The 18,358-nt window shown below is 35.5% G+C and overlaps 1 protein-coding gene across 2 annotated transcripts in view; it reads left to right on the top strand.

Moving 5' to 3' along the window:
- Positions 1 to 968: 968 nt before the first annotated feature.
- The window catches only part of LGSN (lengsin, lens protein with glutamine synthetase domain), a 36,775-nt gene continuing 19,385 nt past the window's right edge, over positions 969 to 18,358 (top strand). Inside the window, exons 1-2 of one of the 2 annotated variants that reach the window (XM_081044540.1) lie at positions 969 to 1,076; positions 17,673 to 17,802. In XM_081044540.1, coding sequence (XP_080900666.1) covers positions 1,047 to 1,076; positions 17,673 to 17,802 — 160 coding nt within the window. In that variant the 5' untranslated portion in view covers positions 969 to 1,046. The remainder of the gene's footprint in view (positions 1,077 to 17,672; positions 17,803 to 18,358) is intronic. The other variant, XM_081044541.1, reaches the window with a different exon arrangement.

Below are 18,358 nucleotides of genomic sequence, written 5' to 3' on the forward strand. Positions count from 1 at the left end.
GAGAGACAAAGGGAGAGACAGGTAGAAAGAAGAACAAAGAAAGAAAAGAAAAAGCAGAGTTGATTACAGCAAACAGAAGAATGACTATGCTATTACAGAAATAGAACAAGAGAGTCGGACCTGGCTGTCTGGACTGTTGGCCTGGGCTTACAGACAAAGGCCTACATGTCCCAGACAAAAGTTATCAGCTATGGAGACTGTTCACTCATACATGGAAAATGCTTAGAGAGGATTAGATTTGATTCAGAAAACAGACCCCGCCACTCCCCTACCAACTGTTCTTGAAGCTACGATTGAAGGCAGCAGAAGCATAATTTCAAACTCCCTTTGAGAATGCATTCCCCACTTCCTCTGACTAAATTATAAAATTGTTTATGGGACCATGTAGGGCGGCCTGTAGATAATTTTATGCTCATTGTGGCCAGCTGGAAAGGGCTGGGGTTTGTCAGAGACTGATATTTGGAGAATTGGAAAGGCTAAAGGAAGATAGCTATAGTTATAGAATGAAGAACAAGAATTAATTTAGAGGCCAGAAGAGACCCTAGAAAAGATAATAAAAGTGGGAATTATAAATGAGCAGATCTTTGCTGTTGGTAAAAATCTGGGTCACTTACAGCTGCATTTTTCCATTTGTGTTTTTGTCGGTGGACTTTGATAGCACAGTTGTCTAATAAGTGTTCATCATCTGAGTCTAACAATAGATTTCATTCCAGAATGCCATTGTTGCATAACAAAAATTCAGTATGTTGGAGAAAAAGTCAATCACCACAGTTTTCAGCTTTGTATGCCTTTGTTTGTAGGGAGTCAGGCATAAATGAGCATTTGTCATTTGACTCTTCTAGTGCATTCCCAGCACATGATGCCTTGGGCATGACACATCAGAGTCTGGTGTTTATCTTTTATTACCTGCCAGCCCCCTCTGGAAAGAGCCTCCATGGAATTCATCATCTGCAGTGTTTGTTTCAGGCATACATATAAATACATGTTGAATGCACTTGTTGGGGATATTGTGGTTTCCACGGGCGTCTTAAATAAAAAAGTGTGAGATGAATAATGAAGGGGATCTTCTGCAGGAGGTATGAAGTTAATAATTAAAATGTTATTTACCAAAATACTGACAGTGAAGATTTTTATTGTTGTATTTAAACTATTTGAGTGCTGGTATGAATAAGGACAGCATGATTATACTTTTGTTATGCCTGCTTTGGAGAAGTTTGTGAAGACACTCTGTTCTTGAGTACACATTGAGTTTATACATATAATAAAAATTAAATTCAGAATTTGCATTAGGAACGCTCATTTAGTTTTAATAATCATTTAAAATAACTTCATTAGGCACTGAGTTTCAGAAGCATAAGAATGCTGTAAAATTTTTTTTTGCCTATTTTGGTTATTATTGAGAACACAATCTTTGTTTTTGTCAGTGTTTATCTCTTTCTAATAAAAATGCTTTGAAGTCAAATGATTAAAGTTAAGAACTGTGGGAGGCTAAAAAATGTTAATGCTTTTTCTCCCACATTCTAAGTTTGTCTTAGATTATTAACTGGGCTAATAATCAAATTAATAGACAGATTAACAGGAGAAAATCAAATTTTAATACATGTACATGGGGAATGCACATGAGTGTGAAAATTCCAAAGACAGTGAGACAACATTGGGCATATATAACATTTTGGACAAAGGAGAAAAGGGTGAGGGGTTTTAGATTTCAAAAGTGAAGCAGGTTTTTCTGTCTGAATCTCTTGGGCAGGAAAGAGGGGTCAAAGGCTCTTTCTCAGTCATGTTTCTTAATAAACAGCTTAAAATCAATATCCTAAGAAGGTAGCTTCATGGTGGCACAACTTTGGTTCCCTTCAGAACCCATTTTCAAATTATATTTGCAATGCACAGCATTGCAAACATTATTTTAAATAATGACAACTGCTCATCTAGTCTAGAATATATTAAAATACTTAGTTGTCAGCATGTAGCATTTCTCATTGGTTCTTAATGGGTATGTACCCAATGTCTACTCTTGTTTTTCTGACAGACCATTTTGAACAGCTGAAATGTAGACTGGGAGGCGTGCTGTGGTCAAGTCTTGGAGGACGTGTTTTTTTTTTTTTTTAAGATGAACTTAAGAAAATATAATGCAAGAAGCACACCTACTATGTGCAAGGCACAGTGGTAGAACAAAGCACAGTGTTTGAAATAGTGGCATATAGAGTACAGACCTGATCCTTAATCCTTCTCCACGTGGAGAAGACAGCTAAAACCTAAGGAAGAATGTGGTCACTGCTATGAATATAAGCAGTGTACTTTGGGATGGAGACAAGAGCACGTGTACTTTCTACAAGGAAACTGAATAACACTATATGAACAGGGGATTCACTGAAGAGTAGCTGTGGCTTATCTAGTAGTTACCTAAGATTGTCAGAGGAGTCAAATGATGGACATGTTTGTGTAAGAGAACAAATTCATCCGAAAGTAAATTGGTAGTTTCTAACGATGGCTTAGAGAAAGAAAGTAATTAGTATGTCTATCATCAGCTTTTTGAAATTTTGATTTCTAATTGTTTAACTTTTTGGGGTAGATTTTGCTACTCCTGAGCTTATGGTAACCGCATGGTGTTTTCTCCCCAACCTCTCACAATTTTAGCCTTGGGTTCCAGATGACCATGACCCAGGTTTTGTGAAAACTCTTAAGAGTCACGCTCTCTCCAGATCAGTCTAGACAAAATGTCGATTTTCCATTCTTAGGAGAATAGAAAAAGCAAGCATATAATTTTAAAGTACACAATTTTCATAGCAAGAGACATCCTCTCTCTTTTGGGAAACAAGTTCCTTGATGACTGAGGTGGAACATTATATTTAATACATGTAATAAAGGAGAGCCTTGGCGTCCGCTTGACCCAACTCTTCCACTGAATGACCTCCTCTTTGCTCTTCTGAGTAGAGTCACATTCTCAGGAAGAGAAAGTATATGGGAGGAAGGAGGGAGATGGTGTATGACATTCCATTTGTAGTTAAATAATGTCTGGAAAAGGACAATCATTGTGTTCCATACCAGATGCTCTGCTAACGTGAGCAGCCACAGCATGAGTTTAACTGCAAAAACACGGCAGCTGAACAAAGGCTTGATGGATTCAGAAGGGCAGATTGTGTGTGTGAAGAAAATCCCTCAGGATGATCACTGCCCCAAACAGAACAAATTCTTTCACAGAATATTCAGTAAAAACGAACAGTTATTCATCTTAGATTTGGTATTTCCCTAAAGGATATTTCACTGAGATTCCCGATTCAAAGTAGTGTCATAAAGTCATGCATTCAGCCAAATTCTTAGCAGTGGTGAACAGAAAATAGATCAAAAACACATTCTTATATCCAAAAATAGACCTCAGAGATGTATGAAGTTGTGAAATTGAGGGAAATGACAACACATCAGAATAATTAAAATCTATTTCTCACAGACCTTGTATATGGTACTGAGATGGGCAATATGCCAAGTGAGTTGGGTAAGATCTGTTCTCTGCCCTATAGAAGTTTATGATTCCTACAGAAAACACTTGCACAGGCAGACCCAGAGGGCTGATGCTTCCACGCTGCAGGAGGAATGAATGCCGTTTGGGGTGAGACCAGATGTTCATCCTGCTCTGCAGCCTGTATCTCTGTGTGTCAGGGCACTAAGTGCAGCTCTGTGGATGCTGCAGCTGACCTTCTAGAGGCAAGACTCAAGGCTAGAGATTTACCTACCCCAACTTACCCTACTTTCCCTGCTTTATGCCATTGTCTGTGCAACTCTATAAAAACTTCCTGATTCTATTTTTATATTTTAAATGTGTTTTGTATTTTAAAATTCAAAGGTTTGATTTCAAATTTCAAAGTGTTTAGTTCATTTTATATTAATTTTTATTTACCTCAACTCTAGCTTCTTCCAGTTCAAGTACATCTCTCCATGTTAAAGATTAGGTTTATGTTTCACATGCAGTGGTTGAGAGCACACTCTCTGAAACCAGAGTGCCCATGTTTTAATCTTGGCTCCACCATGTTTCCCCAAAAATAAGACTGAGTCTTATATTAATTTTTGCTCCAAAAGACACATTAGTGCTTACGTTCCTGGGATGTCATCCTGAAAAATCATGCTAGGGCTTATTTTCCGGTTAGGTTTTATTTTTGGGGAAACACTGTACTGCTTACTAGCTGTATGATATGGGGAAAATTATTGGACTTCTCTGGGCTTCATTTGGATTTTAATAGTGTCGACTGGGATAAATTTTGTGGAGAGATTAAATGAGCACATGTTAAGTGCTTAGAATAGTGCTGAGATCATAGTGGACACTCATTAAACAGGAGTTATTCATCATATACACTTTACTATATTGTAGGCTGACCAATAATAGCTCCCCCAAGTTTTCATTTTTACAGCTTTGAAGAGTTACACTTTTTCCTTTACACAGAAGAATTTTTTTGTCTTTTTTTATATTAGTTTCAGGTGTACAAAAGCAACATAATGATTAGACATTTATATACCTCACAAAGTGATCATCCCAATAAGTAAGCCCATCTGACACTGTACATAATTATTACAACATTGTTGGCTGTATTCCCTATGTTGTACTTTATATCCTGTGACTATTTTTTAAAATTATAGTTGACATTGAATACTATTTTATATCAGTTTCAGTTATACAGTGTAGTGGTCAGGCATTTATATAATTCATGAAGTGGTCCTCCTGATAAGTCTAGTACCCATCTGACACTATACAAAGTTTTTACAATATTATTGGCTATGTTCCCCATACTGCACTTTACATCCCCACTACTATTTTATAGCTACCAATTTATTTTATAGCTACCAATATTTTATAGCTACCAATTTTATAGCTACCAATGAGCCTTTCTCATCCAGCCCCCGAACCCCCTTCCTGTCTAGTAACCATCAGTTTGTTCTCTGTACCTTTGAGTTTCTTTCTGTTTTGTTTGTTCATTTATTCTGTTCTTACAGTTCCATATATAAATGTGATAATATGATATATGTCTTTCTCTGACTTAATTTCACTTAGCATAATACTCTCTAGGTCCATCTATGTTATATTGTTGCAAATGGTAAATTTCATTCTTTTTAATGGCAGAATAATATTCCATTGTATATGGGTTACCACCCCTTCTTTGTCTAGTCATCTATTGATGGGCACTTGTGTTGCTTCCACATCTTAGCTATTGTAAATAGTGCTGCAATGAACATAAACATGCATATATCTTTTAAAATTGGTGTTTTGGATTTCTCAGGATAAATACCCAAGAGTGGAATTGCTGGGTCATAAGGTAGTTCTATTTTTAATTTTTTGAGGAATCTCCACACTATTTTCCATAGTGGCTATACCAATTTATATCCTCACCAACAGTGACAAGGGTTTCCTTTTCTCCATATCCTCACCAACACCTGTAGTTTGTTGATTTATGTTGATGGCCATTCTGACAGGTGTGAGGTGATATCTCATTGAGGTTTTAATTTGCATTTCCCTGATGATTAGTGACATTGAGTATCTTTTGAACTTTGTCTTTTGATATGATAATGATAACCATTATATGCTGCATACATTTATATGAATAAACACATGCCTAACTACTTATAGCCCATTAAGGTTTTCCTAAGGTACAATGACTAGAACTATATTTATTATTCTAGTTCTAGGCATATTATATATTTTTAAAAGATAGAATGCCTTATCCAGTCATTCTTTTTGATGAGGCCGAATATTTTTATCTACAGCAGCCCATTAGTTTATCTTGTCACTGTCAGTTCTATAATATTCTTGGATCTTATTTCATACCCCATTATAGAACCAATTCTCATAAATATATATTACATACTATATGTATATTTACATTTTTCCACGTCTTTTCTAACACTTGAAGCATATCTGTTGCTTTTTTGCCTATCCACAAAGTTTTCAAAAATTACGTTTATACTCTCTACACAGATAAATATATTTTTTAGGCACAAAAATCTTAATTTCTCTGGAAAACATGGAGATTTTTTTTCAGTTCACTTATGAAAATGCTAAATAAGATCGGTACCAGTGTCAAGCTCAAGTAATTGACCAAACTTTTTGCTTCCTTTATTATTTCAGCTTCCTTTGTGATTTAGGTTCATCTAATAAAAATAACATGGCACTATACCTTTAGAAAATAAATCATTTTTTCCCTTCTTTGAAACGATTGGTTAGGTACATTTTTTCATACAGAATGTTTGTGGCAGATTTTGCATTGCTGTGCCCCCAGAAGTGAGATGTATTCTGGGCTTGGTGCTGCTGCCTTGTATTTCTCCCTCTTGCTGGGAATGGACTCGAGATCCAGAACTCTTCACCTAGGGAGCAGCCACATCTTTCACACTGTAACACTTCTTTCACACAGAGGTTCTTTATAATGATAATTTGTCTATAATTCTTGGGTGGCTGTGGAAATGTAGGTGGAACAGGGTACAACCTCATCTGCCAATTTGGGTCTAGGTTATTTTACTGCAAGCGAGCTCAGCATCTCTGGTGGTAGAACTGGAAACGATTTGATCACCCCTGACACTTGACTATCTAACCTCTCCACACATGTGCTTGAGGATAAGCAATCTGATACTTTTCCAAAAGGGCCATCCCATTTTTAGCCTATTATATTAGGTAAAAATTCCGATTCTCTGTAACTTCCAAGAAATGTATCTGTATTTTCCTTCTGTACTTCGTTTCACCTCATAGAGATGCTACTGAACTCTAAATTGAAATGGGAAGTTTTTAAAGAGAAGACTTGAATTTCCTGCTGCCTTTTATATAAAACTGTTTGGCGTTTAGTATTAAAGGCAAGGTCCTCAGTTTTCAATATTTTGTTGCCTGTAAATTTGCAAGTAGCATGAAGAAATGAGAGTTTCAAATCTCAGGTTTGGATTCTGCTACTTTCTAAGTATGAAGTTAGGCGAGTTACTGCAACTTTCAGAGAGTTATCTTCCTCATCAGGAAAATGGTTCTAGCAACATCTTTCTCATTCGTACAACGCATAATTCATACACCTTTCTATCATGTATTATATCATGTGCCATGGAACAAAAAATAATTCATCTTTACTTCTCCTAGAGCATCTAGACCTATGGCTGAACTATTCCAGGTATTCACTAAGTACTTGTTGAATAAATGAATTACTTTCTTACAAAGTAGAGTGGTCCCAGTAACTCACTTGTCAACAAAAGGTCTGAATGTAGTATATACATGCTCTTCAGTGTCTCTTTTCGGTACATTTAAAAATGTGTCTGCTTCCAATCAGTATCGACACATAAAATCTTTACTAGAAACAAGTATTAAAGAACTTATATTAGAAAATTAGCCATTACAAGAATTATTTGTCGTACAAAGAAACAACTCTTTCTGGAAATATTTACTTGTCAAAAATTTAAAGGTTGTGGGAAGAGAAAGGACTTTGATTGTTTGGTTCTTTTTTTTTTTTAACTTTTTCATTTTACTTTATGAGTTTCTGTACCTTTGAATTTTTGCAATAAGGATTATTACATTTATAATAAAGAACAAAAAAATCTCCAGAGATTCCCTGTATTCAGATGGAAACTCCTAAAATACAAGACAGTCTAAAGATTAAAATTCTTTAAAAATGCACAGATCAAGGTCTGGTTTTCAGGATAAGTAGGTCAGTAGGTAATGTCTCCCTAAGAATTTCTCATTTTCTGTAAGTTGGGAAATGGTAGTCCTTTGGGTACTTGTTCATAATGAGCTTGGGGACTCTCTAATTTTGTGTAAGACTTAAGTGACTTTGCAAAAACAGCTTGGTTGAAGGAGTGAATCACTTACTAGACCATAAATCAGTGTTCTGTGTTTTCAAATAAGCTCCAAATGATGCTTATTTATCTGGTTGGTGAACCAGATAACTACCATGTTTCCCCGAAAATAAGGCCTAACTGGAAAATAATCCCTAGGATGATTTTTCAGGATGACATCCCCTGAATATAAGCCCTAATGTATCTTTTGGAGCAAAACTTAATATAAGACCCAGTCTTATTTTCAGGGAAACACAGTAACAAGGAGAATACTTTAGGCAAGGTCTTGAGTAAGATATGGAATAGATCAGAGTCTACAAATATAGTTAACTACCAGGACTACAGAAAGTAAGTATTTTGTAATTTGTTCTTTTTAATGTCTCTGAATTTTCTTTAATATTGATGTTTAGTGTTTAAAAAATTCTTTTGAAATAGCAGCATGTTTTAGTTATGTTATGAGAAAGCATAGGACATCAGGTTTCGTCCATGTCTTAAAGGGAGTAATCATATTTCTGGAGATAAAGCATGGTGTAGAGAATAAATACAGTGAAAAACCCTGAAGGAAAGGTGAAATTAATATGGTAAAGGGACAGAGTTGTTGTGGAGCAGCTTTTCTTTTTCTGAGTCCTTCCTGAGAAAATGTTGAAAGAGTCTATGCTCTATTTTCTCTAGAAAAACTGTTTTGATTACATCAACCTATTGGGTTACCATCAGTTCCTAATTGACAATGGCTCTCATTTGGAATCATTTATGAAGGAGAGATCTGAGTCAAATGTCCCTTCTGGCCTTATATTTCAACATGGTAAGCCTTGGTTGCCATTCATTCATTAATTTATTAGAAAATATTTATTTAGTTCCTATTTTATCCTAGTCAACATATTAAACACAAGGATACATTTAAAATGTCACCTTCTAGGAATCTTCAATCCCTCAAGAGGGCTCTCCTTGTCACTTCTTATTCCATTCATCTTGGATTCCATATTTTATTATTTTAGTCTCTTATTTGTCAATATCCTCAACTTATTTTTTATCATTGTCTTCCTGACTTTTTATCCCCACATGTCCAACAAAGATTTGCTAGAGAAAAAATATTTATCTGTTCAGATTGGCACCATTACAACTTCAAAGTCTCCAGTTCTTGAGGGGCACTCAACATTTTTATTTCTGGAGTTCGCTCTTTCTCATTCTTTGCTATGACTATATCAAACAATTTCCATCTATTCTCCTTAAACCTTTACTTTTCCATATCCCTATTTTCTGAGCCTCTCCCACCTGGAGGACAAAATTAGATGCTCCACAATTGTCCATCTTTCTTATCCAGAATAAATAAGAAACAAATCATGTTTATTTTTCATAATGGTTAAAAAAGATCAAGTGTTTAAAATGAGTTTTAAATTCAGATTCTGCTCCTTATTGGGTAAACTTAAACTTCTTAAGGCTTAGTTATGTCTTTTGAAAATCACTCATTAAATATTGACAATTCCCGTTTTCCTCTCCTCCTCCTAATTCTCCTCTTCCTTATTTTTCTTCTTCCCTCCTCCTTCTAACATTCTATCATCTTTTCTTTCTCTTATAGTGGCAAATACTGTGAAGTTAATTTCATGTCTACTCTAGTTTCCATCCTTTCTGTCCTCTCAAGGACCTCACGTTATTCTTTTTGTTTTCCTTTTCTCTTCAACATCTTTATTGGTTCCTTTTATTAAGCATTTAAATATTTGTAAGTCTTTTATTCCCAAAAGCAACACAAACTTTTCTTAGATCCCTATATATTTCTTTAGTGGCTATCCTCTCTGTCTTCTACTCTTCCTATTTTTGAGTTATATTTCCGGACTATTTCTACTTGACAATAGAGGATATTTCTGGTGTGCTTATTGTGTTAGATCCTGGGCCAAGAACTTCTCATTCCTCCTCAACTCATTGCAGTCTGGCTGCTGCTCACATTCTTCTACTGAAACTGCTCTTACCAAGACATCTAGTGACCTGGGGAGCAAAATACAATGGGCAAGTCTTAATTCCAACCTTATTAATTATTTCTGTAGCATGGCCTATTGGTGCTCCCTTCTTTTAATACACCTTTTATTTCTTGATGTCAATGGAACCACTCTGTCCCAGCTTTTTTTTTCACCTTCTGATCATTTCTGCTCTGACTACTCTCTGAGATTCCATTCCTATCTTTACTCATTGTTGTTTCTCAGTTTTATCTTAGTCCTCATATTTTCTCAATCACTCTTTTCTGTAATGATTCCAACCACTATCAGGGCAATGCTTTTTCTCTTGCATTTCGTTTTTTGGATTCTGACCCACATGGTCCATGCTTGCTGGATTCCTCCAGATGACACGGTTATCTTAGAGTCCATGTGCCCAAAACAGAACCCAGTAATTCCCCTCTCAGGTCTCTTCCTCATTCTAGGTTTCCTAATCAGAAACCTGACTGATACTTTTTAGCCTTCTGTCTCTTTTACCTTCTATATCCAGTGAATCACCCAACTGTCAAATCTACCTCCCAATATATCTGTAGTATGTTCACTTTTTCCATCAACACAGTCATTATCCTTATTCCGACCAAGGTATTCTCTACCCTGGATTGCCCATGTGGATATTGAAGTCTAAGTAGTTCCTTGGTTTACAGCTGCAGTGTTTCTTAGAGGGGTACCTAAATATATACTTGGAATTTAAGGAATCACAATATTTGGGCTAAACTGATCATTACCTTTTGGTTTGGAGAAAAAAGGTATGAAGGTTAAAAGAAGCTACTTTAATGATACTGAGAATTATTTTACAAAGCACTAAATAAGATCTCTAAGGAAGACTAAACATTTTACCAATTGTGATGAAGAAGATCATAATTATGATTTATTTGAACAGGCTATAAAGTTTAATAAAGAATCAACTTTTACTGGAGATTAAGAAAATTAATCATCTTTGAATGGGTTAGCTATAGTAAATTGTCCAAGGGGTTGGGTTAATTTTGATTTGTGGCCAGAAGAGTAGATAACTATCTCACTGGGATAGGCTAGATGATCCAGAAGAGCCTAGGTAAAAAGGAAGCAATGGCAGTCACAGGAATGATAAAAATAATTTTGTTTGGAGATAGGGTTTGTGTGTAAAAATGGCCAGCTGTGGAGGTTGGAGGGATTGGAGAGGCTGGATTATGCAGTGCCTCAGAGAATATTAATTAAGATTTTTCCTGAAGTTGATGAAAAATTGTGGAAGTATTCTAAGCAGAGAAATAACAAGATTGAAATTGTGATTTAGGGAAGTAACATGGAGAGTAGTCTGGAGGATGTATAGGAGAATGGTAACATCGAATGCAGGGAGAAGTTTGATAACCGCTATGGTAATCCAGGTGACAAGGTGGGAAGTGGAAGCACTCATTTCTAAATGGTGAATTCACTAAACAGAATTATCACAATGTATTTTAATTCATCCTACTTTAATTTACGCTGCTTTCAAGTTTGCACTGTTATAACCTAGGTGGCGTTGGACATGATTATTTTGAATTATTTTCTTAGACCAGGTTGCCAGATGTAGGAATAATAGTTAATTGGTATGGATATTTTTAGATTAGTTGGTGCAAATTAGTGATGTCTTTTTAGAAATATCTCTTCTGTAAATATTTTGAATACACTGTCCACCTTTTTTCTTTGAAGAATATACTTTAAGGAAACTGAAGACACATTCTTTTCAGTTTGACACATTCTTTTAAATTGGTAATCATTGATCCTTTATCCTCCCATTATTTCTAACAGTGGTTAAACCTTGATGAATTTTCTTGGTTTGCTTTCTTTCTTGTGTACCCTTCTCGTTAACGAAATCAGCGTGTATGTTTATACCTCAGACTATAGCCAGTATACAGGGGTCAAAACCAAAGTTTTGACATTAAAAAGGTAACCATTAGAGAAAATTAAAAGTAAATGAATATAATCAATGATATTTAGAATCTAAATAACACTGGTTACTTTATTGGAAGGAAACTTATTAGGTCAAATTAGGGTCTATATTTAATGCTTGGCGGAATCCCTTTAGGTTAAGCCTCTTTTGGTTAATTTGATTAAGCCACTGAGTTGAAATGCAAAAATGACTAACTTATAGTAAGCCACATAAAAAACTCTCAAAAGAAACACTGTGAAAAAAAAAAAAAGAAGAAACACTGTGATGAGAAAATATGAATTATGAAAATACCTTGTAATATGAAACATTCTGTAAGGCCATTCCTGTGTATGAGACAAAGGAGTCATCTGATTAAATGATAACAGAAACATTTCTGAAGGGGGGACCTTTTTTTTCTGGTGGAAATGTCAAAAGAAATCAAAATCAGCCTGTTGTAGAATTTTGAGATTGTCTACGTTAAATGTGAATTAGATTTGCATATTTATGTTTATGTGATCAAAATGAAACTGCGTATCTGTGTTTATGCTCGTGGTTTTTCCAACCCGGTTTATTTCATCCCTTTCTAGCTTCATCTGGGGTGTCCCCTCTTCTGTTTAAGCTTGGCCTAGTTTCTCTGGCTATTGAAGACTCTATTTGTGAAATACTTGGCCTGTTTAACAATAGCAGTTTCAGAGTCCAAGTACAAGAATGTGGGGCACGCCTCCTCTGAGAATCCTCACACTACCTGACATACCCTCACCTCTCTGAGAGCTTGAGTTTATTGTGTTTAGACTCTAGATCTTCTTAGGTAAGAAATTAGGGCCTGACTCAATGGGCATCATCTCCTGTAAGTTAGGGGCCCATGAGGTAACCTAAAATGAGGTACCTTCCTAACAGAGATCCCCAGTAATGCATCGTGATTGGGTATTAATAATCATGACTATCATCTATTTAGTTACTTACTGGGCATCAGGCATGGTTTGTTCAACATTATGGTGAAACCAGAAGATTTTTCAGCTGCTTGATAAACATTTTCAAATTTGTTTGTAAACAGCTGCAGACAAGAGACCCTTGAGACCCTAAACCCTTCAAACTTCTCTAACTGTCCTACTGTTCCTCTGAGGCCCTTGGATCTCTCCACAATCCATCAACTAAATCCTGTAGAGGCTCTCTAGAGTTCTGCCCTAGCTTTCCAACACCCCAACAATGATTGCGGGGATTCTGAGTGACAGTATTCATTAAAGATGGTTTGAATACTTGAGCTTTGGAGCCAATTGCCTGAGTTCAAATCCTAGCTCTACTCCTTATAAGATGTGTGATTTGGGGCTAATTAGTCTTTCATTGACTCAGTTTTCCTCATCTCTAAGATAGAGATGATAAGGTATTATCTAAAGTGATTGTTTTGAGACTAAATGAATTAAACATGCAGAGCATTTAGAAGAGACTTGGCACATAGGGGATATAATAAAAGTGTTTGTTATTTTTATTAGCTGTACTTATGGTTTAATATTTTGACCATCATCCCTGAGTACCACACTAGACACCATTCCTGGGGAAAAATAAGTGGTTGCTTGCTGCTGCTATCATTGTGCCCAGGAGCCCTCTAAAACTGCGGAATATGCTGAACAGAATTCCAGGTTTTTGAGATCTCCTTTTTGTAGTTGAGAAACTTTCTTTTATACTTTACTCCTTACATTCTACTTTAAATTAATTGCCAGCATTTAAAAATCATAAAATTTCACATAAAAATCCGGATTTCTGGCATTCCTTGGATATTTGGAAAACTGGCATCACTGGGGAGACATTTTGTCACGGCAATGATTGGCTGGAGTCATGTGTTGGCTCCTTCCTGGGAAGAGGTATCAGCTCTGGTGTTCACCATCCAGCCTGCTGTGCTTTTTTGTTATTTGTCTGGAATTTGAGTTTGCTATTCCTGAACTCCCTGAATCTCATCTTTCTTTATAACATTGAAAAATTCAACTTCTATACAACATTTTACTGCCTGTTCTAGAGTGTAAGATTCTTTATGAAAGGGACCATGTTTTATTTATTTTTATGTCTTTGACTTTGCATTACCCATAGTAGGTTACCCTCGTCTTCACTGTTTGTACCGATGAAGTGTAAGCTGGGGGTGAGTTAAGATCGTTTTAACCCTCATACAAGAAAGAGTGGTAGCAAATACAATTATAAAAGAGTATAAAATTGAGGAAATTGAACAAGTTTTTACGAGTCACACAGATAACATTATATAACAGAAGTGGAATTCCATTTAGTTCAACTGTCAGGCTATGGCAGTGTGAGAAACTCCCCAAATAATTCCCATTCTTCCTTGACAGTCATATCACCTTGGACAAATCACTTAAACCCCTGTGGACCTATTTCTGCCTTGGCAAAAATGTAGGTAATAATAAATGTTCCCTGGATGTTTTGTGAGAATTAAATGAAACATAAAATAATTTCTGTTTATGAAATACTTGTAAACCGTTAATATACTTGCTGAGTATGATTGTATTTATGGTATTGTTTATAGATGAAGATACCAAAGCTTTAGGACTTGCTGCTTAGTAGAAAAGTCAGAATTAGACCCCAAACCACATGAATCTTGGCTAGTAGATTTTTCACTAAAACATCATTCACACTGTAACTAAATATAATTGAAAAATTAAGGAGAATGAAAATATTCTAGTGGAGGTGGTATAAACCAGGGATCCACTAAATTTGTTTCTGCCGTTAAAGCTATGTGTATATTCTGAACATCCTAGTATATAAGAAAATCAAAAAAACGGAACTAAATGTATTCGTCATCTGAAAAAAATTCTTTTTGAGCATCTCTTATGGAGTCAGAGGCATATACTATGACTTAGTTTTTGGTTTTTTATTGGTGAAATTTTCAGGTTAGTAGCTACTGTATTTCCCCTGAAAATAAGACCGAGTCTTATATTAAGTTTTGCTCCAAAAGATGCATTAGGGCTTATGTTCAGGTGATGTCATCCTGCAAAATCATGCTATTGCTTATTTTCCGGTTAGGTCTTATTTTCGGGATAACACGGTAAGTGAATTGCCTTTGTTGTTTTCTTCAGAACCTTTTCATTTTGGTGTGGTTTATAGGAAGGCAGGTGAACGTCACTAAAATTAACTTTCTCTGGGCTCGAGTCTCTGGCATTTAGGAAGCAGAATGGCATTTTGAAATAATAAGACCTGTTTATAAACTGCATCTTTCATTCACTCTTGTGCCCCTGGGCAAGTTAATTTGGGTCTCACTTTTCTCATTTGTAAAATGGAGATTCTACAACCCTGAGGATTATGCTGAAGGAATGTGCCTGACAAAGTGCTCAATTTTAGCACATTGTTAATTCAGTTGTATATTAGAGTTTAAAGCTGGAAGAAATCTTAAAATTTTTCTCATTTGATTCCTTCAGTCTGAATATGAGAGGATCCCTAATGGGTCAAACTAATACAAATGTTAATCTGCTCAGTTTCCTTTGATATCTATATACCTGGCCAAGTATTTCATTTTCTAAACAAGACTTCTTAAAAAAAAAACAGACACATGTATATATAAAAATATTTATCAAAAATACAATTATATAACATGTATTTCTGGCAATCAAATTTTAGAAATGGTGAATATGTACAATAGGCTAGTATATCACTGTCAGAATTCGATCAGAAGTATATCAGAAAAATTTACACAAATATTTGAATAAAATCATAAACTGCTAGGAAAAAAAACCCTACTATCTCACAATAGGTATCATATAATCCAAATATAAGATTATCTGGAGTGAAAGAGACTGCAATTTTCTAAGAAGTGAAAACTTTAAAGTAACAAAACGTCTTTATCTTGTGAAATATATCTTTGCTAACATAGAATCAAAAATAATATATCATAATTACATATAAACACAAAAAAGTGAAATTCTTTTTTCCCTCTTTTAATATGCAGAGGCTGAATTGGTTTCACTGACAAATGGATACAGCTGTGCCTCAGCAACAACTCTGGTCATGTATTTATACAACTTTCCCCCAGATGTAGAACTTATCAGAACCTGCTCTTCAAAAAGATAATAGGTCAAAACATTTTAGAATGTAGTTTTTTACCCTGACCCTGCCACTTTCCTCTCTCCTCAAACCACAATGAGGAGATTGTAACAAACAAACAAACACCACTAAAAATAGCAATGTCAGCTTTAAAAAGAAATTAATTTTTTTCAGTGTTAGCCTTTGTGTCCTGGGACTGCAGGGGTGATTCTGTCCACTACTGGTATCGTGACAGCCTAGCTCTCCACCCCTAACTGCCCAGCTCCCTGCTAAAAATAGCCCTTGACAAGTCTGTCAAGGGATCCTGTCAAAGATTATGATGGGAGTTAGAAGTTTGGTTATTTTGTTTAAAGATGTTTTTCTTTACATTTTCTTAAGCTATAAAACAGTTTGAGTGTGATATTTGTTTTACACATATAAAACACAGTCATGTTTTGCTTATTTGTAGACAAAATTAGGTTTACATTTAAGAGCAATTTTAGAACACTAGCCATGCCACCATGCAGATTAAAATATTGAGGACAAATAAACTTTCTGTAGTTCATAATCTGATGAAGTACACCTCAAAAACTTTAGCAAATATATCTATAAGGGAAAGCGATTTGACCTGGAATTTCACGTTTCATTTCCACATCAAGATCAAACAGGTTTATTAGTTGCTTCTTAACCAAGTAAATTCTAGTTGCTTTGGAGAAGGAGCTCCAAAAAGTCATCCAAAAATCGGCAATGACCACTTTTCACTGTAGATCCCTTCCACAGTAAGCTTTCTGGGTTCGATCAGCAAACAATACAAAGAAGTGTTCAAGATCTGGACTGGCAGTGTGACACCCTCAGACCTCCCCATCGGGTTGCACGGTATAGTGGAAATTGCTGTGCTCCTTTACCGGCAGCCCCTGCGAAGGCCTGCCCCCTGTAAGCCTCCCAGGCTCCTGGCAATGATTCTGCACTCGACCCTGAACACTCCTCTTACCTTCCTCCAACACCAGGATGAACTGCCACTTGACAGTTGCCACTCAGAGTGGGTGGCTAATGGTGGCAACTACAGAATTTAACTAGACTTGGTCAAATTATATTTGGGGACGAGAAGGAGAAAAGACAAGACACCAAACAAATAACAGCCCAAGTGCTTTTATTCAAAGCATTTGTATTTTAAAATAGTTTTGAAACTCAAAGGACGGAACTAAATGTATTCGTCTGAAAAAAATTCCATATGAAATCTTAGAAGAAACAAGATTTGAAAAGCATAATGTAGTAGGGTGTGAAAGTAGAGGGACAGCATCCCCCAGGCAACCTTCACTTTTGATACCAATTGCAAGTTTTGGAGTTCCCCACGACTAATCTTAGATGGATAAATGTTATGAAAATGGCTATTTATGAAAATTTTTTTTACAAAAAAAAGGTGTATTCAATTGGTGACACTGGAAATACGAAATTAATAAAGACTTTAATAAAAAATAAAATAATCACCAAATAGCCTTTTATGAAGTGCTTTTTTAAAGTACAGTAAATATTGATGCAAAAAGGATAAGCGTAAAGAAGAGAAAAGAATAAAATTCTTAGATACTTATACCTCTGGTTAAAAACATTAGAGATCCTAAAAAAGATACAAATCACAAAAAGATGTGTGAGCTGAAATTTGTTTGGTAAAATTTTTAGGAATAAATAATGTAAAACACTTCAGAGTAAAACATAAAGGTAGAAATCTTGACTAGTTGGACAAGATCTTAATTTATTTTATATTTTCTGTATCACATATGAAAGGAGATACAGAAAATCCAGCCTGTCAGCAGAATGTTGGACCTTGTAATTTTGAATTAGTCAAGTAGATGTGGAAATGACAAAATTTGCCTTGTTATAAAAGTATCCTATAATCACTTTAAAATTTAGCTATCCAATCATCATCACTTCTTGCCATCCAAATTTAGTTGTGTACATAATCTGCTATTTGGCTTTTTGTTTATTAACTATTACAGGGTTCAAGAGATGATGGTAATGAAACTGAAGCCAGCAGGATAAATAAATTAAGAAGAACAAGAAAGAAAGTCACTAAACCACATATTTCTTTAACTGAAATGGGAGAAATGGATATATCCAATTCAAAAGGTATCTTGCTACTATGATCCCTCAAGAACATGTGATCAACGACAAACTCAATTTGGTCCCCCTTTTCATAAGACATTTTCTTTTTTTCTATGGGAGAAGCAAACACAAAGAAATAAAATGTATTTATACATAGGCAACATGAAGAATGGTAAATATAGGATTAGGATGTAAATATATAAAAACAATCAACCATAATATTCAGAAATTAAAGGGGGCAGAAATAGGAGGTAGTAGTGGGAAAAGAAAAGAGAGACTACATCAGAAGGAACATATAATTAAGAAGAGAAGCCCATAATTGCTCTGAGAATAAATACGAAGATCATGACTGAGGATTTGGGAGGTCACAATAAAGGCATGGAATACATTTCCATACCACATGTTGGAATTCCAACAAGACTCTGGTGGATCTGAAACAGTGATGGAAACAGAAATTAATTTGGACAACAGACTCAATCCCAGGACCAGCGGTGTTCCAAGGCAGCGGCAGTGGGAACAGCCAATGCTTTGCAACAATAAAAAGCAGTCAGACTTTTTGTAGATTTTATTGTTTTTAAAT

Source organism: Rhinolophus hipposideros (assembly GCF_964194185.1).
Source record: "Rhinolophus hipposideros genome assembly, chromosome: 3".
NCBI lineage: Eukaryota > Metazoa > Chordata > Mammalia > Chiroptera > Rhinolophidae > Rhinolophus > Rhinolophus hipposideros.